At 35.2% G+C, this 24,236-nt stretch overlaps 3 protein-coding genes across 3 annotated transcripts; 1 reads left to right on the top strand and 2 right to left on the bottom strand.

Annotated features, from left to right (window-relative positions):
* Nucleotides 1-15: 15 nt before the first annotated feature.
* On the bottom strand, nucleotides 16-3,284 carry LOC140742659 (insecticyanin-A). The gene is made up of 4 exons (XM_073073611.1): nucleotides 3,136-3,284; nucleotides 1,478-1,709; nucleotides 1,019-1,120; nucleotides 16-255 (listed from the first exon to the last, which is right to left on the bottom strand). The coding sequence occupies exons 1-4, from the start codon at nucleotides 3,259-3,261 to the stop codon at nucleotides 65-67; spliced, it is 651 nt and encodes a 216-aa protein (XP_072929712.1). The 5' UTR covers nucleotides 3,262-3,284; the 3' UTR covers nucleotides 16-64.
* Nucleotides 3,285-4,668: 1,384 nt separating this feature from the next.
* LOC140742658 (lopap) lies at nucleotides 4,669-7,337 on the top strand. The gene is made up of 4 exons (XM_073073610.1): nucleotides 4,669-4,852; nucleotides 5,285-5,510; nucleotides 6,508-6,612; nucleotides 7,023-7,337. The coding sequence occupies exons 1-4, from the start codon at nucleotides 4,721-4,723 to the stop codon at nucleotides 7,214-7,216; spliced, it is 657 nt and encodes a 218-aa protein (XP_072929711.1). The 5' UTR covers nucleotides 4,669-4,720; the 3' UTR covers nucleotides 7,217-7,337.
* Nucleotides 7,338-8,884: 1,547 nt separating this feature from the next.
* LOC140742661 (bilin-binding protein) lies at nucleotides 8,885-19,987 on the bottom strand. Its single transcript, XM_073073613.1, has 4 exons — nucleotides 19,812-19,987; nucleotides 13,980-14,193; nucleotides 12,756-12,857; nucleotides 8,885-9,722 (listed from the first exon to the last, which is right to left on the bottom strand). Exons 1-4 carry the CDS (start codon nucleotides 19,917-19,919, stop codon nucleotides 9,538-9,540), a joined length of 609 nt encoding a protein of 202 aa, XP_072929714.1. The 5' UTR covers nucleotides 19,920-19,987; the 3' UTR covers nucleotides 8,885-9,537.
* Nucleotides 19,988-24,236: the final 4,249 nt, after the last annotated feature.

Consider the following 24,236-nt stretch of genomic DNA (forward strand, 5'->3'; position numbering starts at 1 on the left):
AGAAACTAAACGAAATAAAAGCAAATGTTATCAATATTTCTTTAATTAATAGATAATATACAAATTATATAGGCACAGGGAATCTAAAGGTAGTAGGTTCCACCCACTCTTCAGTGTAATATTTCGGAGTACACCTGCTCCAGTCATCCTTGACCAGATGTGCGGGATCGACGCCAATCTGCTGAAGGGGCTTCGTCGCCAGCGTTTTTGAGACTTCGTTCAGGACTGGGTTTCTTGAGAGGATCCAAACGTAAACTGAAACAGGCAATATTAATTAATTAAATAACTAACTAAGCATAGTTTTTTATATCGTTGGTATCAGACATGCAATCAGTCTTTTTTAATATAGAAATAATATTGTAATTATTTGTAATTTATCTCAACTACTACTAGAATAATCCTACCTAAGGTCGCAAATGCATTGCTACTTCTAAGGAATAAGTGGGTACTCTTGCATCTCTCACTATAAAGTAGCACTTAATTTTCGTTTGCTACTTTTTGCATAGTATAAAACTAAAGACCGACCCTGCGTTTCGACTTGAGATTTATATGCAATGACAGTTACAACGAGGTATCGATAGAAATGTGCATATTATGAAATCTATTTCAACCTAGTTGTTATTGACGCTACTATTGATGGATGTGGTGAATCAATAAAGCATCATCAGCAACGCATTAACTCTGATTTTTTCGATGACTATAATCATATCAATCTACGTTCAGTGCATCAGCTTAACATTTTTTTCTTTGAAGGTAGGGTTTTTTTTATATATATGTTTGAGCCTAACGATAAAGCAGACGTGCTATCTGATGGAAAGTAGTCAACGTCGCCTATGAACATTTGCAACACCAGAGGAGTCGCCAATGCATCGCCGGCTTTGAAGGAGAGCTCTTTTTGCACCTTTTTTGAAGAGCCCCATGTCATAGCGTTCTGGGAATACCTCAGGAGGAAGTTCATTCCACATCTTGCACGTACGTGGCAAGAATGTCCGTGCAAACCGTGGTTTTGATCACTTACTGAAATGTTTGTCAATGAGAGGGCTGTAGTTGCAGGTATACACTGTCGCATAGTAGTTGTAGTTCGTAGCCAGTACGTGGAAGGGATATTTTCTCGTTTGCACTGAAAATTAGCATATATTGGCACTATAGACTTATTTATTAATCAAGGGTTGGGACATGTTTACACTGCTTGAACACGAATTATTATTATTATCTTTCATTCATGAATATCTTGTACAAAACATAAATAATATTAACGAAATAAAAATATGTCCAATGCCCGCATTTCCCTCCTCTTTTAATTTTCGAGATTTTTTATAACGCTACTCTTACTTGAAAGAAGTAATATGGAAAGGGATGATTGACTTACTTATTAATATACAATAAATATTTGGATTTGGATTTGGAACCTAATTATAAGTTTGTTATTAATTTACATTCATCATTAATACTATTCTCGAAGATTTGTAATACTTACACCTGCGAGGAGCATTTTTGTTATTGAAAATAACACGCAGCTGTGAACCCTTCTCGATGTCAGCAGGTATATCAAGTTTGGAGATACTGAACCGGTGGAACAGGCCCCGGTCCACCCTGGACTGGTTAAGGTAGATGCCAGAAGGCCTCGTCATCAGCTCAGAGACGGAGCAATTGTTCATCTGTTGCCCATCGCTGGAGTAGTGGTAGGACTGGTACCATTTGCCGTAGAACTGGAAAATGCCATGAATAGAGCACGTTTCGTATGTTTTTAAAAAGTCATGGTAGCAAAGAAGCAGTCTGATCAAACTAGTATTTGACATTTAAAAAAAGAGTTCTGCTTTGAAAACATATTTTTGATCTTTTTAATATAAATAGTTCAACTTTACCGATAATAGATACCAGGCTAATTAAGCTTGCCTTACTACGCCCTTCAAACCAGAACTTAGCATAACTTAACGCAGCTTACAGAATAGGAATCGGTGTAGAGACAGTGCTACGACAGTCGAACTACGAAGGGTAGAAACTCTTTAAAATTGATCTACCTAAAATGTACCATATTTTAAGAAATCTCATAAGTGTACTCCATTGATACGGATCCGGGTTCGATCCCCAATCAGCCAGATCTAATCTAAATTTCAATTTCTATTTTGTGTCTTTGTGGGCGTATACCACCAACATCGAAGGATATATTTGTATGAGTGTACCAATCATATGATTTATGAAGGAATGAATCATACAACCTACTTAATTTATTATAACTACAGAATATTGCACATAACAACATTTTATCTCTGTACCTAATCTTAACACCGTATCTGAAAAATTCCTTATCTTGTTGTTTTTTTTGCAATCTGTGTGCAAAACATGTTTTCTTACTTAAAATTGTTGAAGTGCATGAAATTATCAAATCTATCTTTCGTAGGTAAAATTTAGATTAATTGATTATTGATAACGGGCCTTAATAAGGAATGGTCGATCGCAGATGCATTGCTTCCCTTCAAGTCTAAGTTGCAACGGCTAAAAGTAGAACATTGCATTATACCGCTCTTAACATAGGTATTGTATGAGCTAAGACGAATTTACCATCTTCCAAACATAATTGTCGTGCAGACAAAAACATATCCTGGAAGTCCAAATCTTGACAAAAACTTTCTCGAAAAAGACGAGTTTATCTTAGCTCTGTGTTTATGACTACCACACCTATTTCTGTCTTATAAGCGCAGTGTTCAGATAAAAAACTCATACATCCATACATATGCTTACATTAACTATTAGAACCTAATCAGGGATATCAACGCACCTGTTTAGATAAGCATCCGATTCTATTTAGCCCTACCCTAGATTAGATTGTATTACAGATCCTATTGCAGCTGTTTAAGGCTGCAAAAATGAGCTTGTTTGCAAAATCAATTTCATAAATGTAAAATTGAAAGTAGTGTTAAGCGCTGCTGTGTTCTGGTTTGAAGGATATATTTTCGAGGCGTTCCAGCTTAGACCTCAGGGGCAGCGGCGCATCTGTGGCCGACCTCATGTAGGAATATCTGATCCTATCTGGGGTTGATTACAGATCCATGGGCGGCAATAGCGATTTACCATCAGGTGGACTGGACGCTCGTTTGCTACTCCTATATTATAAAAATAGATAAAAATACATACGTCAGCCAAACGAAAGTTTTCCTGCAAGTCCACCTTCTCAGGGCATCTTCCTCGTAACGTGAAGTACCCGTAAACACAGTTAAAACAAAAAGCGAATATTAATAACTTATACATGATAACTGACATGCGTCCGATGTCAGTGACAAACCAACAGTAATCGTGTTATTATTAGTATTTATAAATAATTATTTAAAGCCAAAGGTTATCTTCAAGTTATTTATTATAACATTACTAAGATAATATGTTCTAAGAAAGTAAAAATTATAGTTATTCTATTTACAACTTTTGTATTTAATTAAAATGATAACCTTTAGAGGATGAGAATATTATTCAACATTTTTTTTTGTTATCGACACTTAAAACAGGTTTAAAACCTGGAGGTTTCGGGTGCGTTTCTGACTCTGTTGGTATCAGTATAAAAATGACATCATAGGAAGGTGATGCTCCCCATCTTCTGATTTTGATCTCCTTAAAAAGAGAACAAAATTAAAATTCAATGAGTTCAAGTTAATCTTATTATTAGTAATTGACCCCACTTATTCATATTCATATTCATTTATTTGCTTTTAAATATGATACAATCTGGGTTGATAAGAATATTATATAACATATAATTTATATAACATATAATAACAATAACATTTTCCGCACACTTAGCTTCAGGGAAGCATGCAAAATTTTAAAATTACATTATAATTCCTGTAACAAACCAACAAAGCTTCAAATGCTTAATGCTGCACAAAATTTAAAATAACAGATTGACTATAAAATCAGACTAATGGTATTATTAACGATTACCAAGTTGATTACTTGTAATCGCCAATAAACAAGCTGTAGTTCCAACGAAAGCGGTTATCTGCCTGCCATATTTCCTTGAAGTAATCAACATTACAGGAAATTATCAATATTTTGATGCGAATAATACAATTAAGTTGCACAATCACTTAAAATATTTTATAACTTATCAAAAAACATTAATTTACTTACTTACCTTTGGAATCAGGCTTCAATGCTAATATTTTATCGATATTAAGAGAGATAAGTGATAGCCTACTGGTTGAAATGTGACCTTTCAATCGAGAGAGAGTGAGAGAGAGAGATTTAAAGAGATTTTTTTTCTATAAGATATTTGAAGTCTACCAATACTTGGCCAGCCCTGGACTACGGTCTAATCATTTGAATTCTAAGAGGAAAACGTGCTCAGTGGGTCAGCAACTAATTATTGTTGAATTATTTTAGTACTACAGAAGAATATCTAAATAATTCATAAAAGTTTCTTCTTTTAGTTTCTATTTTGAAATTATAAGACGAAAAATAAATAATTATTGATAAGTAAAACATTCTTAGCAGCAAAAAGTTAAAGTTCCATTGGTAATCGTGGTATTGACCTACGGCCCTTAAATTTCTCGATAATGTTTGGTACAATGCAACGATCAAAACTTTTATCGCTAGCTATACATGTCCCTACAAGACCGCTGGGTTCAATTTAACAGCTATTTCTGTATAAAACGACTTTACGAGGGTCATCTCATTGGATAATTATCGTGTAGGCGGCGACATCGTCATTCGGCGAGACACGTTCGTGATGTCTGCTTGTTTTGAATCTCCAGAGATGTTTCTCGTCCTCTTATTTGCGAGCTATGTTGCCGCTGCCGAATTCACGTTGCCTGGAGAATGTCCTAATGTGAAGATTCAGGAGAATTTGGACTATACTAAGGTGAGGCTATTGGTATTTTTATAATATTGAAGTAGCAAATACAGTTCATCTAATGGGAAGTAACTACTATCGCTCATGGATTCAGACAAGATTACATTCCTACCAGAGGTTTAATGCAGATGGTTTGCAAATATCACATAATTGGAATGCCTCGGGATTACCCCACTGAATGATACTTATATCATACACCTTTTAAATCGGAATACAATCGACTTCTGAGTTGGTTTCAGTCACCAAGTACAGAATTATTTCGTCCGGCATTAATTATTGTTTTACAAAACTAATCTTGATTTCCATGAGTTCAGTTTAAACCGTCAACATTTTATCTCAGAATTTATTATTACGGTGTCAACCCAACTTATTTTTTTCTAAAATAACAATTACATTTCACGTTTAAAATTAGTTTAATGTTGAATACATCTTTCTTTCCAGTTTTCAGGAGTATGGTACAATGTCGCGTCATACGCCAGCGATGGCCGGCCCATCTACGACTGTGCTACCATGGACTTTCAGGAAGACAACCTTGGGTACACCATGAGGGAGACGTACGTTGACACTGACCAGGGGAACAGAACTCAGAAGAGCTACTTCGCTAGGGTCGATCCAACATTCGATGCAGGATCTAAAGCCCAGTTCATAGTTAGCCACGAAGATGGTGGTAAGTGGATAGCTTGATTTTTTAAAAATATAATCCAAAATAGCTAATTATGTACAAATATCTAGTGCTCACATTATAGAGAATGATGAGATGAGAATAGAATTTTGAAGGTGGTAGAACCCATTGGCGCTGCTGTGTTCCGGTTTGAAGGGTGTGGTAAGGTAGACATACTTTTCCGAGGCGTTTCAGCTTAGTCCTCAGGGGTAGCGGCGCATTTGTGGCCGACCTCAGGTAGGAATATCTAATCCTATCTGAAGTTGATTACAGATGCCCATGGGCGGCAGTAGTCACTTACCATCATGTGGACTGTATGCTCGTCTGCTATTCCTATATTATAAAAAAATGAGCAAGAGAAACAGATAAAAAATCCCATTGAGATAGCGTTTATTTAAGTTAGAAGAAGAGAGTTGTAAAAAAATTTTCAAAAAATAATATTTGACTTACTGTAATTCATTCTTATTTTTTCGTCTATTCAATTTTTGTGTCGTGTGTAAGAGTGAGTCAACCCAGCAACAAGCTTATCTGTTCAAAGATATTATGTTAACATAGCAAACATATAATATATAACAAATCAATTGTTTTAGAACAAGCTCTAGGTGGGCAGTTTTCATCAAAATTTGTTGAAAACTAAAAATGTTTGAAATATTGGACTTTGAGTTTCGATTGTTGAATTTTACGAAAAAGTAAATAAATCTCTAAATTAGTTCACTAACTAAATATTAAGGTGGTAGAACCCCCTGTGGTTCGTCTCCGTCAGCACCAGCGCCACACCTATTTCTACTTAATAACAGTAGCGTTAAACGCTGCTGCATTATAGTTTGAAGGGTATGGGAAGGACATATTTATCCGAGGCGTTCCAACACATGAACTGTGTGCTCCTTTTCTATATCATAAAAAGTATCACTTTATGTATCTATTACTTAAAAAAGGAGACAAAAGAATATTCAATATGTGCAAATATCACTGTTATTTATATCTTTTATCAAAATTATTTCAGATAAAGTGCTCCAGTTCCCGTTCTTCATACTGTCGACAGATTACGATGGATTTGCGATCGCTTACACGTGTAAGACTATGAAGAAGAAGCAACGGACTCATTACGGTAATTTACTTATTGATTATCACCTCATTTCTGGTCTAGTACTAGATAGTTTCTCCTATTAAAATTGAAAAGATTAAATTCCCAGATTAAATCCACTGAAATAGTCCAGTATATGTTGGTTGACTTCCCATTCCCTTGGAATGATTGCGGAGAAGACCCTGGTATATGGGTTCTTCCTGTTTTTGTCTCTCATTATTAAGGCAAAAAGAAATTTCGAATACATAACTCATTCGAAATTACTTCAATCATATTTTCGCCAATTCAGTCAATTAGCATTGAAACCGTGAAATTACCTAAAATCTGCATATTACCAAGATCTTCCATTGGGGATTAAAAATACAGTTTTCGTTTCATATTTTTACCACAAAGCCATGACTTCCTGCGTTCATACTTCTAGATATTTTTTCCAGTTTTCACCTGGGTCCTGTCACGGAACAAGGAAAAACTACAAGGAAATATCCTGAGGAATGTGGAAGACGTTCTATCTAAATACACAGAATTAGCTGAACACAGACAGTCCTTCGTACTCAAGAACTTCAGTGACACTAGCTGCGGGTTTACCAACAAAATGGAGACGGACTTCTTTACCAGCAACTTCTGGTAACGTTTGATAATCTTGCAACGGACTGTGATTAAATATTGTCTACTACATTATGTTTAAATTGCCTTCATACTTTACTATTTATTTTATATTGGCGTACAATAAAGAGTATTTGATTCTGTTCCATTCTATTTCCTTAAAATATTTTACCTGTTTCCAAATTGTCGTTTTATTTATTGCATCTCTTTTTAGGTCATACTGTCACTGTCACAACTTCATGAAATCAGTAATTCCTATTCTTACATAAACCAAAGTTTGTCAATATTCCGAAATAACAAATTCTCCGGATGAAAGCTAATCAAATTAAAAGTCGTTGTCTTGACCCTATCATGAATTTTGTTGCCATCTTTGGCAATAGGTCAACCCTAACCTACCTGACAAATAATAGATTATTTTGTGAAGTTTCTGAGGGCTTGCTTTGAACTCGTGGTAATGGAGGATTTGTTTTGAACTTGTAATATTCAATAACTATTATTTCGTGTTCGATTCGTTTTCTTCTTTGAATTTCAATAAAATGAAAGCCACAGTGATAAGCGAGACAGAGACTCCATTAGTTAAGTTTTTGTGTCAATACCTATTTGACCACCATTAAACGAGATCGCGAGATAAAAGACTCAATTTTAAGTTATAGTGTTTATTTCAAATAAAAACGAATTAATGATAGCGAGAAATTATGGAGAATCCATCTCGTCGATGCATTATTTGTGCTGGCAGTCGTAGTGTGGTGTTATGCATACATGTCGACCATCATTTGGCATTTGGTTATTATCAAATATTGGTAGCCATTGCTTTATTAAACTGAATAATCATACTGGTAACTATTATCTAATAAAGCGTAATACTGCCAAAAAACTTAAACAAGCCTTTAACGACTTGTTAATAATTTCGTAAATTCTAATTTTAGTGGCCCTTCATTACCATATTGCGCTTGAATGCCCAGAATTATAAATATTTTTTACATGTAATTAATTAAACAATAGATACTAAAATCAATCTAAAAGTTAAGCACATTTACATTACGGCACAATAGATTCAATAGCGATACTGAGTTCCATAGTCACTTTGGGAATGTCCTTTGACAATATCTAGTCAATACTTCTAGTGTAAAGAAATTGTCCAACGATCTTTGTTAGATTATAGATAACTGGCGTACAAAATCCATGTATCGTTCCATCAGCTAATTTCATCATACATTACTGGCCCACTGCTGGGCACGGGTATCCTCTGTAAGATTTTTTTTTACAAATCTTTCAGGTATGCAGCTTTCCTCAGGATGTTTTTCCTTCACCGTTTAGCAAGTGATAATTAATTTCTAATACGCAGCTGATTTGTTTTAGTACATAGAATAGTGATTATGAAGAATGTGTCACGCAGGTTTCAATATTTCGCACGTTTCGTAGAAATTACATTAACTAACTAGTCGAATCTTATTGGTGGTAGTTATTTACACAGAATGCAATTATGTAAGGTAAATAAATAACTTTAAACAAAGTTCTTTACTCACGTAAAGCAAAACAACTCGAAACAGTTATCATTTATATAAAGAAATGCAATTATATACCCGAAATTACTTAAATTATTGTCGGTAAAATATAATAAATTAAACTTGCATTAAAGTTATCAATAAAATGAGTAATATAAGTCAGGAAAGAAATAATAAAACTCGGCAAATCCAATAATTCAAAGAAAGTGTGTTAGTTAAATCAAATTTATTGTCCAATAATCGTAGTCATAAATACTTTTATGCCTTATACTAAGTTATCACAAGCAAAATTGATTACAACTCCATTGATACAGTCGGTAATGATGACGGCATTTTACAATGATATAATAATTCCCTGATACTATTTAAAATTATACCAAAAATACAAAATAGAACCATAAGTCTGGTGTTAATAAAAGCATGAGTGATTATAGCGGAAAATGATTTAAAAATAACATTAAGCCTAATATATTCAGATCGCTTAAACATATAGCAACATAACAATTTAACCTTTACTTAACGCGAAACATAATTTAAAAAAGACTTAATCCAATTAAAACTTTATCCAATTTAATATGTGCACAAAATGAGAGTCCTAAAAAACAAAAATCTTTAAGAATAAAAAGTATTCAAAATAATTCAAAAACAAGATTGACGAAGTTAAAAATACTATATTTAGTCTACAGCTAACTTTAAAAAAATGGAACTAAGTAAACGAGAAAGAAAGTAATTATAAGAAAGTCAAATTGTCAGGCTATAAACTAAAGATGATCCATGGTCCTACTTCATCTACAAGTTAACGAAAAATTGGTCAATCAGATGCTATAATAAGATCCGTAACTTATGATTTGGGTGCACCAGGCTCTGTAAGAAGACTGGAGCTATTGAATTTGCAAGCTTCCTCCGAGAAGTCTGTCTGCTGGAACTTAGAAGAATCCAGTTCTGGTGTGTTCTTGATAAAGTTATCAACTTTGGTCTTCACTTCACCTTCTAGGGTCTTTGTTCTTGCCAGGATCCACGCGAAATCTGTAATTAAGGATACAAAGTTAGATTCTATTCCTTTTTAAATTCTTTAAATTAATGTTATAGGTATTTTCGTATCTGTGCATTATATTTCAAACAAATTATTATACAAGAGGTAAAAGAGTTATCTAGTTGAATGTGAATTCAAATTCAGTGTGGATTTATTTAAAATTTTATGCCACATCCACACGCTTGCCAAACCTCAACAATCCATCGCAAATTCAAACGTGTGAACGAAGTGTTTGATTTGGTTTGTGTACTAAATTGTACCAAAAAAAATAGGATTTTTTTTTTAGAATTTTAGAGTTTCCATCTTAAAGAATAATAATGCAATGGTAATGGACGTTAAGTAAGAATCCGTTACAACTTAAGCCTGTTTTAATGGTTATACATATGAAAATCAATACGTATTAAAATGAATGTTTGTCTGTATGTCCTTTATAAAATAGTAAACTATGCATTTAATCACGTGATGAGCTGAGCTGATTAGCAAAGTGTTATACATGAGCCCACGAAGATACGACCAATTTCGACAAATGGCGCCACTGTTATTCCATTAAAGGTACAAATTTTCATTTATATGTTTGTCATGTTATCTTTTGTAAAACGCGGGTGAAGCCACGGGCACTACTAGTGCAATAAAATAAGTGATTACTATCACTTAACATCAGACGGACCATTACATCAATGATATCATCAAGTCTAAAGTCTATACTTAGTATTTTAAATAATATTACAGGCCTCATTGCTTATGTAAACGTGATAATAAACACCATTTGTATGATTGAATTATCTCTTAAAAGGTTCGAAAATTCTTTATCAGTCACGTTAAAAACAACGTGTGTGCAATGTAAGATAAAGTATATATTACTTTCAAATAGTATACTTTGTTCGTTTTTCAAGCAATATATTTTGAAAAACACTTTTGAAGGTGGTAGAAACCTTTTGTGGTTAGACTCCAGCGGCACCACCGCCACACCTATTTCTACCTAATATCATCAGTGTTAGGCGCTGCTGTGTTCCGGTTTGAAGGGTGTGGTAAGGGAGACAGACTTTTCGGGGGCATTCCAGCTTAGCCCTGCGGGTTAGCGGCGCATCTGTGGCCGACCTCAGGTAGGAACATCTAATCCTATCTGGGGTTGATCACAGATGTCCATCGGTGGCACTAGCCACTTACCATCAGGTGATGCAGTCCACCTCGTCTGCTACTTTTATATTATGGAAAAAAAACTTGTCCATGATTCCTCATGTAATGTGATTTCATCAATAGTTTAAGTAAAAAAGCAGCAATTGAGTATACTGCCTAGTGACGTATATTATACTGTTCATTGACATCTTTTAACAACAGAAAATAAAGGTACTCCCTACAAGGATCGGGAATAAATTTGTTGATCCTGAGGAACAAAGGCAACTCAAGGCACACATAATAACAAATATAGCTACGATCAGAACTCCTGGCGAACATTGAAATATACACGAGGACGAAAATAGCAATGATGAGTATATTACTGATTTACCTATTTGATTAAATAAATCGACGATAAAGCAAGAGATAAGACAAGAAATAGAAAAATCATAAGCTCTTCAAAAATAGGCGCATTAAGCGGCAATTATGATTCTTTATTAATAGTCAATCTATCCAATGTTTCACCTACTAAAGATCGACAATTAACAACTTCTCCTTGACTGCTTTTAACATAAGTGTTATTATTGGATTTCTCAAATTATGGGGGTGACATAAGCTAAATAAGTTATTGTTTCCGTGAAATATTTTTAAGAAGTCGGCTTTTTGGTGTTAATATAATTACTTAGATAGAGGCCAATGTCAAAATGTAACCTATATTTAAATAATTATAGTTTAAAAAATAAAAAACACGCTAAAATCGCACTAGGAAAATCTTTAAATCCTGATTCCTGACGATCCTTACGAGGTGAATGGGATAAAATTATTTAAATCGTGTATTGTCATCGGTTCTTGATAATTATTCAAAAATTTGGATTAATCGGACCGTTCAAAGTGGGTGAAAATCGAGTTGAAAGATTCCCTTAGATACATACATACATACAGGTCAGGCTTATAAAATAATAATATAATAAAAGCATGGTAAAAAATAAGGTAAATTGTGTTAGAGAATGTCTAGATTTCAATACAACACGTCATCCACTTAACAATATTGCTGATATAATTTTGATAAAAATTACTAATAGCATCGAATTATAGTGATAACAATACGGAATTCCTTCACGTTATAGATTACGACGTGCTCAATAATTGGTATTATTTTATAATAAGACGACAAATTCCAAAAGCTGTATTGTTTCTGAAATTGAAGTCACAAGAATCGGGCAGTTTATCCAATGGAAAATCGTCACTAGGACATCTATATAATCCACCCCAGATAGGACTACAGTTCTATCTGGGGTCGGCCACAGATGCATTGATATCTCTAAGGACTAAGTTGATCTGATGGAGGACTAAGATGAATTTGATGAGTCATGTACTTAACCTTCATTTTCTGATTCAACTCATTCAAACGAGAATGTAGCAGCGCTTAACTGAAATATATGCAGCAGTGATGCCTACGGAGAAAAACCACAAAGGGTTCCATCCTCCTATCAACGCAATATTAGTTTTTATGAAGTTTGTAACTTTACAAAACGAGCGTGTAATTTATCTGATATTTTGATAAATAAAATGGAAAGATACTTTCTTGAAATTGGAAACGGATGGAACGGATGTTTTTTTTTCATTTATTTTTGAATTTTTGAAAAAATATTGTTAGAGAAAGTTTACGTATAGATTACTAATACTACGTAATTTACGTAATAATTAAATAAGTATTTCAAACATTTTAGGGACATTTTAGAACGGAGACATGGCAACACTTACGTAACAATTTCAATTCTCAAAACTGGTTTCACTTACTTGTTACGAGTGATCAATCTATGTATTTTACTTATCTAAGATCTGATAAAATGCTCCTAAGATAATTAATCTTAGGAGCATTTTATCATTACTATCATAATTTCTCTTACCTTGATGGGTTTTCTTCTTGTCGTCATACTTGCAGTTGTAAGCAATAGCATAGTTGTCATAGTCCGTCGACAAGATGGTCAGCGCCGATTCCTTGGAAACATCTGGAAGTAGTGCATAATTGAAAAGAAGATGAAAATAATTACTATTACGGCGTCTTACGATGAAGCAAAATGCAAAACATTTTATATTTTATGAAAATGTAATACATAAAACAATAATAATAATATTAATTTGGTCGCTTCGTTAGCCCTACAAAAAACAATTAAATCCTGACAAAAAACCAGTAGAGTCCCTACAAAAACCAGTTAATCTAAGGACAATATAATTATTTAATACCTACATACGCGTACAAAAAGTCAATATCAAAACTATTAATTTACACTTCTAAAATAAGGATTCTTATAAAACTAAATATGAAAGGAATGGTTAATTGCTGGCAAAAGCTTTTTCTAAACAACAATTTCTTCCAAAATTGTTATTATTCTTGAAAATAAAGGAAAAAATACAAATATACATAACTAGGTTGTTAAATTTGAAATAAAATCGCCTCACCTGTTCATACTCAATACATAATGTCCGTAACAAAAAACGCAGTATAATCTATGTCGGGAAATCCCCGTTTAATGTTTTTAAAAACAATTCTTAGAAAGTTTAACTGTAATAATGAACACTGCACACACCTAGTGATAACGAAGTTATCTCTAAAATAAGTTATTAATAGCGATTACTGTGTCTAGGTAAAAACGTTTTTCGATTACAGAGCTCGCGGTTTTAACAATTTTGTAAAAATATCCCTATTGAATCCTACAGGATTATATTAAAACATGGAGCGAAAATTTTACCGTATATTATTATTTTTTATTCATGTTTTGGACTGTACACAAGCAACAATTTAAGTTATCACAAAACTACTTAGCATAAAGTAATTACTATTTAACCATGAAATAAGCCGTGAAAAATCGAAAGTTGGAGTGGAATTCAAATACAGAAAGAAATACATCATAATAAAAAAAAGAAAGGACAAAAGGAAATGTGAATATATAATCAAGATAAATAAAGGAACAAATATAAAATTGTGATCTAATGACAGATTTTTGTATAAAAAAATCCTCCTTTACTGTTTTGAGATTTTTTTAAAGAACCCTCGGGCGTGTAGGTTTCCTCACAATGTTCTGAACCATGGAACAGTAAAACGGATCCAGGCTGTTGGCGGAGGAACTTACCTCCGAATTTAAGTGTCACAGCCAGCTTCGCGGTGTTATTGGCGTCGGGCTGCAGTTTGACTGTCCCCTCGATGTAGGTCTGCACGCCGTCCACGATGTGAATGTTCTTCAGCTTCAGGCCCTCACCGTCAGCGGTATACTCTGCGGTGGTACACTTGCCATTCTTCTCCGAGTCGTACGGATACTTGGAGATCTCGTACCAGCTGCCCGTGTACTGGAAGGAAATCAAAAAACTTTTAACAGAAGATAGGATATGTAACAAACAACCATAATAAAATAAAAACCACAAAGCAATAAAAAAAAAATCCATTCAAATAGATTTATCCCCAAAACAGGCCGACGTCATCGTGTGAAGGTGATGAATTCTTGTGATTTGACTCCAACGGCACTATTTCTGTCTAATAGTCTACAGCAATGTTAAGCGTGCTGTGTTCCGGTTTGAAGAATATGGAGAAGAACTCATTCTTATCCGAGGTGTTCCTATTTAGCAACGGATCTGTCACCGACCTGGGATGGGATTTTATCTGGGGTTGGATACAATCTATGGCTGCTGGTAGGCACTTAGTATGTCAACTTAGAAGGTGGACTGCATGGTCATTTGCTATGTGCGTGTCTGTGTGTAGGTATACATAAGTGTAAACATATATGCACATATGTGCAGCAGTGATAGCCAAGTGGTTAAGAAACTAGGTCTCTCGATCGAGGGGTCCGAGGTTCAAATCCCAGGCACGAACCTCTGATTTTTCAAAATTATGTGCGTATTAGAAATTAATTATTACTTGCTTAAACGGTGAAGGAAAACATCGTGAGTAAACCTACACACCTGAGATGTTTATTCAAAAAAATCTCAAGTATGTGAAATCTACCTATACGCACTTGGCCAGCGCGGTGGACTATGGCCTAATCCTTCTTACTTTGGGAGGAGACCCGTGCCCAGCAGTGGAACAATAATATGTTTATAATGAAACATATATGTATAAGTATACGTTTGTCTCTATATATTTACAGTAAGGCTACTTAATCCTTAAACGCAAGGCTACAAATTACCTGAATACAAGCCATTGCATACAAAATAGACTACTGAAGCATAACAATTTACATACAGAGCTTGATCTGTGGTTCGTAACGCTTTGTACTGCAACCTTCACGGTCGGTCGAATTAATTGATGACTCACTCAATTCAACTCAATCACTAGATTCAGTTCAATCATTCACTTTGCAGGATTACCGGAACATCGATTGTGACGATTCGTTCACCGCGATTGTCCAATTAGCGCTTTCAGCGCTCAATTAGAATCGTTGGTCAAATTGCTTCGATCAACACGGAATTAGCGCTTTTTGCTCAGGTTACGTCAATTGATTTTGGCAAACTTTCGTGTAAATAAAAATACAATTTGGTGGACGCACCAGCCGTGCGACTAAATATGGCGTGAAATCAATCGGTTATTCAATTTTTAGCAAAATAGAATACACGAAAGCTTTTAAACAGAAATAATTTAAGGACAAAAGTAGAGTCGTTTAGGTACAACCTTACCCAGAATTTGGAGGAAATGTTATACGGGACCACAATTAGGAACTTAAATGTCTTTTAAAAATTTCTTAGGAGACATAATTTATACAAAGCCTGCTTCATAGTAATATAGTGTATATGTTACAGCCAAAGTAATGATTCATAGTGACTGTAATACAACAACCAAGATGACGCTGATACAACATAAATCATCATTAATAATTTGTTAATCTTAAGATTTTCCGTATTTCGAACTTTTACAATAACATATTTATTGCTTTGACTAACTTTAAGCTGCTATTATATATGGCAGTCAGATAAAGTGATTAATTTATCACATTGTATGGACAAATTAGTCATTGTACATAACCAGTCGTTATGTATAATAGCTATTTGATCACTTTGACCATAGATTAGTAAAGATACTTCGCCGCCTTGAAATTGAATGAAGCTGCAAATGGCTTATTATAGTAAGTTATTTTTTTGAATTATTGACAAATAAAAACATTTTTAGAGAAAATTTACGAATAAATAACTAATACTGCGTAATTTACATAATAAATAAATAATTTATAATAGTAATTTCAAATATTTTAGAGACATTTTAGCACGGAGACGTGGCAAAACTTTTTTACGCAACTATTTCAATTCTCAAAACTGGGTACATTTTCTTGTTAGGAGTGAGTAATCTTTACTAATCTATGACTTTGACTATAACATATATATATATATATATATATATATATATATATATATATATATATATATATATACCTATTATGCTTATAGTGTAATAGTGAGATGGTTACGTCCACACGTAACTGTCACACTATAAAAGACGTTCAGGAAACTTTCTAAGATTAAATTGGAAACAAATATTTTGACAAAATACTCGTATATCTAAAGAAATTACTTACTCAAAAAATCTTTACTTAGTCTACTTATACCTCGCCGAGAATCGAACCTGAACTTTATGTTTGTCCAGCTAATATAACTAATATCATAGTAAAACTTACTTTACTATGCTAATATCGTCAATTTAACTGACGTCAAATATCACACTCACATATTATTGACAGAAACATTTAATACTAAAAAACCTTTGATAAGTCAATATTGAACACATTCCCCGAAATCTCTACAATAAATGTCAATATTTAAATACACAATTAAATAATATTTTATCTATAAATGTTACTATAATATACTTAATTATTAATCAGGAACGCACCGCGTAGATACCGACACAGGTCTGTGGTATAGTCCGCGCCAAACTGCTAGTCCGCTCCGAAGTTGTTGCGCACAACTACAAGCATATGTTCCGTAGCAACGTAAGGGCATACTAGCGCAGCTATGTAACCCTGGGCGAGAGAAGGCAGCAAAAGGATGCCGGGCGGGGCCCCGCGCTGTCTTCGTCCAGATAATATCTACAATTTGCTATTCGACGCGACTCGTTTCTATATTCAGAGCGGACTAGCAGTTTGGCGCGGACTATACCGGCGTACCACAAATGTCATAAGCCGCACAAAGACATACAAACAAACAAAAAAATCCAGACTGCGAACAGAAACAAAATTCATTGCTTAGTCTACTTGTACCTCGCCGAGAATCGAACCCTGAACGTTATGTTTGTCCAGCTAACGTGACGTCGTCAATTCAACTGACGTCAAACATATTATTGATCGAAACATTTAATAGTAAAAACCTTTGATAAGTCAATATTGAACACATTCGCCGGAACATCTACATGTCAATATTTAATCATTACACAATGATTTTGAGATGTTTTCGTGTCAGACATTTTTATCCTGTGTTTATCTTCGACATATTATATCTAACACAGTTCAATGACATTTTGTAATAAAAAGATAATATGAGGCTATGGACGTTTTCAAGGATGTTACTTTTTGATTTGGTGCTGCACGGGTCTCTTCCCAGAATGAGAAGGGTTCGGTTAGGTTAGGGGCACGGATCTCCGTCCAGAATGAGAAGGGTTGGGTCATTGTCCACCACGCTGACCAAACATGTATCAATAGTTCACACATCTTTGAGATTTTTTTCTTAAATCACTCATGCATGAGTTTCCTCGATATATTTTACTTCACCGTTAAATCAAGTGAAAATTAATTTCTAATACGCTCATAACTTTGTAAAGACAGAAATGCTTGGGATATGAACTTTGGACCCCTCGATCGCGAGGTGGTGTTTCAACTACTACACTAGCTGTATTCTTTTTATGGCAATTAACTTTCTAAGCTTTCGTAGGAAAAGGTTTCCTTAAATTGCAGAAACTTTCGTGAATTGAATTTGTTGTATTTATTTAAGTTTTTAAACTTTTAATTGTGGTACCTTCAGAAATGGAGATATTTATTTGAGAACTCAGAAATAACTATCACCATCAGAAGAACATAGGTGTTATTACCTCTCAAAGCTATCAGCCAAAAGATTATGTAATTGATCCAATAAAAGTTTCAATAGGCTAATGAAACCTCAGGACCCCTCGATAATCGTCGAGTCGCAGCATAATTTGCCGACTCGCAAACTTCCGTTGCTAACAGACTGTTTAGGCAGAGTTCACACTGGGCATTGAGACGTACGTTTTTTAACAGTTATTCTAAACAAGTTTTACTGGGGTGTTGTGTTCTTCGTAAAAGAAATAACATTTATTTACTTTCGACATATAAATTACGTAGTCATTCTTTTGTAAAAATATTATATGTAAAATGCCTTAAAGATAGTTATATCTATAAATTATTAAATATTCTCATAATATATACCCAGATGTGTTTAAACAGAAACTTTTGTACACTCTATTATAGAATGTGTCAATTAAGTAAAATTCCGAAAATATAGGTGCAAATAACGCTTGCAAAAAACAAAGACAAAAGACGAAGAAATGTAAAACGGAAACACAGTCGCCAGAACGCTAGTGCGAATAATCCTTAAGCAAATTAAGGTGCTCATTTTTACCTACAAAGTACAGTTAATTTTATTAAAGGGAGAGCTACGATAGTTGGACCGGTATACCTACTTCTAGGGTGAAGAAGCCTTTTAAAGGAAGTATGAGGACGCCAGTTGTCTTACATAAGAGGCTACCTGCTTTGTCCTCAAGACTAACAACGCATCTATGACTGATTGTGGATAGAATCTATTTTATTTTAAGCTCACAGTGGTGGGCGACATTGGCCACTTACCACATTAACGCTTTCTACACTCACAGCCCTACACTAAGATTCCCTGTGTCGTGGGTGCCATGAACACACACATAGACAAATGCACAAACACCCAGACCCAGAAACAGAAATCTAAATTCATCATTTAGATATCTGTTTGGCCGGGGATTGAACCCAGGGCCCTTCGCGCGTCAGACCGGCATGGTGACCGCTCCGCCACGCGGGTCGTCATCATTGCCTGCAAATTCGTTTTCTTCTCCAGTTTTGGAAAAAATACAGAAATATGCTATACTTATAAAATTTTAAAAACTAAATATTTTTACTTAAAAGTCCAAACTACAAATATCACATGCCGCGATAGCAACTAATGTGTGAATGTGTAAAAACAAGTCATATTCATCACTACCTAATAAGGTAACTAAACAAATAGCCAAATATTTACACCCTCAAGGTCGTTTAAGCCAACTAGAAAATTCTTACAAACTATTTATCCTGAGAATGTGGAAGAAATGTATGTTATTATCTACTTTAATCGTTAAAGGGTAGTTAAAAACTTATTTTGTTTTTGATAAAAATAAATACTTATGCAATAAAGGCACTACAGTTGTTTGAGCTACCTTAGTTTTTCTGAACACTAATGTATCCGTGACTCCTGTTCTATGTATAATTAATAAAATTACGCGAGTTACATGCTCCCTTTTTATTGAAATTGCATAAAAACATACATACATACAAAATACACATAAGGTACTCTACCCTAAAGCCCTGAAATAAAAGCTCGCTTTTTGAAGAACACTCAGTTATACGGAAATACGACTTAAAAGTTCACTTCACGTTTTATATGTGATGCCATTGCTGAGTCTCTCTTCTCACAAAGAGGTTCTAACTACATTAAAGTATTTTTTTACAAAACTATACTAGCAAACAAAGAATCTACCTAATGGTAAACGCCGCTAATCGACATCTGAAATCAAATCCAAATAGAGTTGTATGTGTAACTTAAGCTCTACCACAGATGCATTACCTCTCTTAAAATCTACGTTGAAACTCTCAGTTGACATAAGTAAATATTTAAGCAAACACAAATGCCCAAACCAACCTTACTTTTCCTAGAACCATTACCAAGAAGATGAGGAAAACAGTACTCACTGCGGTCACGTTAAAATTTTCCACCGGCTTCATTTCCGGGCATGTGCCATCATGGATGACATTGGCTGCCGCGACCGCGAAGACGGCAAACAAAAAATATCTTAGCATTGTTAATTGTTTAAGACCTCTTAATGTACTTCCAACCGTAGCCCGCGTAAGACTGGTCAGCGAGGATAGAATTCCTCTCTTTTATACTTCTCGTAAAGGTCATGGATCCACACGATTATTTAATCGAGAATAACATCTCATGCGTTCTAGAATATATACGCCGCAGGGGGGATGCAGTACCTACAGTAATCTCAACAATTGGACTAATTGATTATGTAGAAGCTCTGGAAGATTCAAGAGGTCTTCGATAACGTTGTGATCTTTGAACCTGTTGAGACTTCCGAACTGTTGCTTTATTCCTTGACTTTATTTCTTTTTGGATGTTTCAAAGTAAAGAAAAGCTTTTTTTGCGTAATTTCAATTTTAATGGATTCTCGATATTATTTCAGAAATTTCCTATTTGGGGCACTAATTCGAAAGCTTTAATTTCATATTTTCTATTTTACTTTCATTTATTGCATTATACATCCCTATAGTCTGTCTCCTCTCATTATGGTTTCATTAAAATCATCGATGCATTAAAATGATGTCCATGTACCATAAGACATTATATTTTAAATAATACATTTATACGAGTACATCTCATTCCTAACTTTAACTTTGTTAAAATATAACTTAATAAAGAGGTTTTCCATCGTGATTTTACCTTCAACCTGCGCTCAACAAATGGCACCTGATCATCCGTAACTAATAACTCTCATTATTAGATCAGTAGTGCAACTAAAAAGCGGTATTGTGAAACTTGAATGCTACTTGTGCAGAATGCCATTGCAGAGCGCTCTCCGTCACACCCAATGATCATATCATATATCTTATATATAAAATTCTCGTGTCACAATGTTAGTTACCGTACTCCTCCAAAACGGCTTTACCGATTTTCACCAAATTTTATATGCATATTCAGGGTCTAAGAATCGGCTACTATCTATCCCCTAAATGATACGGGTTGTTCACCCTTAACATTTTTTATTTATATGGCAACACAACGTTTGGCGGGTCAGCTAGTACCATATAATATAAATGCATCAATTTTGATGCATCTATCTATAATTTCAAAATTCCTTCGATTTCCTGATCGGATGCCTATTTGCGGAATAAGTTTTCTTTAAAAAAACTTAGCGATAAGACAAACGAATCATCGATGGTAAAAGTCAACGTCGTCAGGAAATTGACGACAATTCTGGTCTTGAGTGTTGCTAATTTCCCCCTACCCCTTATTGTCCCACTGCTTCACATGGTTTCCTCTTAGACTGAAAAAAATAGGCCATAGTCAACCGCGGTGACCAAGTGCGAATCGTTAGACTTCATACACCTTAAAGAACTTCATTATCTATTTTAAAGAACTTGCAGATACACAGGTTGCAGAATATGGTAATGAAACCTTCCATAGGTTTCATTACCATGTTTTCCTTTACTTTTAAGCAAGTTTTATAATTATTTTTAATACGCACATAACTTCAAAAATTTGTGATGTGTTCTTAGGGTTTAAACGTCGGTCCTCCCGATAGATAGGCCGGGTTTCGACTACTAAGCTACCACTGCATTTCATATAAGTTGCTTATCATCAACTTTGTTTTTTTATATAATATAGCAGTTGCAGTCCACCTGATGGTAAGTGGCTACTACCGCACATAGACTTCTCTAATCAAGCACAGATAGAATTAGAGTTCTACCTGAGGTCGGTCTAAGAACTAAGCTGTAACGCCTTGGAAAAGTATGTCTCCTATGTCATAAATAAAGTTCTTCTTTTTTATATATTGTAGGAGTAGCAGACGAGCTTACAGTTCACCGGATGGTAAGTGCCTACTGCCGCCCATGGACATCTGTAATCAACCCCAGATAGGATTAGATATTCCTACCTGAGGTCGACCACAGATGCGCCGCTGCCCCTGAGGACTAAGCTGGAACGCCTCGGAAAAGTCTGTCTCCCTTACCAGACCCGTTTAATCCGGAACACAGCAGCGCCTAACACTGTTGATATTAGATAGAAATAGGTGTGGCGGTGGTGTCGCCGGAGTCGAACCACAAAGGGTTCTACCACCATCTCCTTTTTGCATGTTATGTGAACTGCCCCCTAGTTTATGCCCTCACAGACTCTAAAAGAGAGTCGTTTCTGCATCTTTTTTAAAACTGCATACTCTTGCTGCTTAAGCTTCATAAAAAACCAATTGCGCTAATATGAAATGGCAAGTGGAAAGTTTACAGGAAGACGTTCATTGGACAATTTGGCGGTCAATTGAGTAATGTACTGGAGCTGCGTACGAAACCATCCACGAATAAGTGCAGGAAATTTACAATGATATAATTGTTTGTGATTGTGTTGCATACTCCTAGATGGGTATATTCTTTTATATAAAATTCTCGTCTCACAATGATACTTACCGTACTCCCCCGAAACGGCTTTACCGATTTCACGAAATTTTATATGCATATTCAGTAGGTCTGAGAATCGGCTACTATCTATTTTTCATACCCCTAAGTGAAATAAAAGGTTGTTCACCCTTAACATTTAAAAACAGGTCAGCTAGTAAGTAAGTAAAGTAAGTAAAGTAAGTAGGGTAAGATTGGAGTAGCAGACCAGCTTGCTATCTACCTTAGTCACGCTATTCTAGGCCACGATTCTTGGCAAATAACAACTTAGAATCCCGGCCCATCTAGTTAAGGGGGTAATTAACATTTTTAAATTTTCTTCTTAAAACGGCTGAAGAGCTTGCAATCCAGTTGATCGTAAATACTCAGTGCTGTCCATGGACATTTGCGACTAATACTGAACAAGTTCTACCTGACGCCGATCGCGGATACGTTGCCATGTCGGAGAATAAAAATGGTCCTCATACGTAAGTCAGCCGGCATCCACAACTCTTTTGCCGCACCAGAACTTTTACACGCTAGATGTGAGTGGAAAATCAAATAATTAAAATGGAAGCTTTTGTTGGGATGTAAATGTGTGTGGAAATAATTTCTATTTTCTATGCTCTCGCTTATGTATATTGTATACAACACGATAACAATAAAGTATCCATGATTACTAATAAAAATAATAAAAAATAGTAATATAAAGTACCTTGAAGTAAAATAAACAAATATTAGACGTACAATAGACCCATAAACTCGACCCAAGTCCAGCAGTGGGACACGAATCAGTTTTCAAGATGACTATGTTTTTGTTAAAGAGTGCTTTACTAAAATTAGTTCAATCATTTTTAATTCAATAAATAATAATCCAATAACAAAAGATAACTAATTTTATCTTGTTTGCTACCTACCGTATTAATTCTAATCAATTTATAACGGTCTGGAATTCAGTGATTCAGTTTGCTAAAAAAATATTGTGAAATGATTTTAATTCGTAATCTAGTAAATAATGACTAGTTACCTGCTATCTTTTCCAAATATAACAATAAAGCATTATTAATATTGACCATATATTTGTAGCAACTTTTCTACAAACTGAAATGAGCTCCAATAAATTTCAGTTGGAGCTGAAAAACCGATTCGACGCCCTGGAACCCACTGCAGACATAGACGAGGATTTCGAAAGGGTGGCGAAGATCATCAGGGACGAGGGCAATAGGTACTGTCGAACGAGGCATAGGGACAGGAAGTCCAAGTTTTCAGACGAGACTCTGGAGCTCATGAAGCGAAGACGAGAGCAAATAAATGCCACACCGTCAGAACTCCAACGCCTTACAAGGGATGTGCGGAAATCTATACGCAGAGACCTTCGGCGCTCAAATGCTGAAGCTATAAAAGAGGCAATTGAGCGACACCGGGGGTCTAAAGTTTTCGCACATCACCTTGGAAGGAGTAGTCTGACGAAGTTAAAGACCAAGGATGGTAGAACCGTCACTTCTAAGCCCGAAATTCTCGCTGAAGTAGAAGACTTCTATGGCCAGCTATATGCCTCACGTGCTCCACGACCAGAACCTCAAGCCACGGATCCTAGAGCCACCTTAACACGCCACTACACCGACGAGCTTCCTGAAGTCAGTCTTGGGGAGATCGTACTAGCCCTCGGACAACTTAAAAATGGAAAGGCCCCTGGTGAGGACGGCATTACCTCTGAACTGCTAAAGGCTGGAGGGAAACCAGTCCTTGAACAGCTAGTTAGGATGTTCAACTCCGTCCTACAAACAGGGAGAACTCCAAGGGCTTGGAACAGGAGCATCGTAGTTTTGTTCCACAAAAAGGGGGACAAGACGATGCTAAAAAACTTTCGACCCATCTCGCTCCTGAGCCATGCCTACAAGTTGTTCTCGAGGGTTATTACGAATCGACTCGCACGAAGACTTGACGAATTCCAGCCACCAGAGCAGG

Source organism: Epargyreus clarus, unplaced genomic scaffold (assembly GCF_041222505.1).
Source record: "Epargyreus clarus isolate Ecla_fem2 unplaced genomic scaffold, WU_Ecla_fem_2.2 ptg000006l, whole genome shotgun sequence".
Taxonomy (NCBI): Eukaryota; Metazoa; Arthropoda; class Insecta; order Lepidoptera; family Hesperiidae; genus Epargyreus; species Epargyreus clarus.

Bases quoted from the DNA above. Each gene is read 5' to 3' on its own strand.
- LOC140742658 (XM_073073610.1), top strand. From the start codon at position 4,721: ATGTCTGCTTGTTTTGAATCTCCAGAGATGTTTCTCGTCCTCTTATTT. The intron at 4,853-5,284 runs GTGAGGCTATTG...CTTTCTTTCCAG, and splicing joins AGAATTTGGACTATACTAAG to TTTTCAGGAGTATGGTACAA. The intron at 5,511-6,507 runs GTAAGTGGATAG...AAATTATTTCAG, and splicing joins AGTTAGCCACGAAGATGGTG to ATAAAGTGCTCCAGTTCCCG.
- LOC140742661 (XM_073073613.1), bottom strand. From the start codon at position 19,919: ATGCTAAGATATTTTTTGTTTGCCGTCTTCGCGGTCGCGGCAGCCAAT. The intron at 12,858-13,979 runs GTAAGTTCCTCC...CACTACTTCCAG, and splicing joins TGTGACACTTAAATTCGGAG to ATGTTTCCAAGGAATCGGCG. The intron at 9,723-12,755 runs GTAAGAGAAATT...CCTTAATTACAG, and splicing joins CAAGAAGAAAACCCATCAAG to ATTTCGCGTGGATCCTGGCA.
- LOC140742659 (XM_073073611.1), bottom strand. From the start codon at position 3,261: ATGTCAGTTATCATGTATAAGTTATTAATATTCGCTTTTTGTTTTAAC. The intron at 1,121-1,477 runs GTAAGTATTACA...GCTAATTTTCAG, and splicing joins CAAAAATGCTCCTCGCAGGT to TGCAAACGAGAAAATATCCC. The intron at 256-1,018 runs GTAAGTGATCAA...TGCCTGTTTCAG, and splicing joins TCTCATTGACAAACATTTCA to TTTACGTTTGGATCCTCTCA.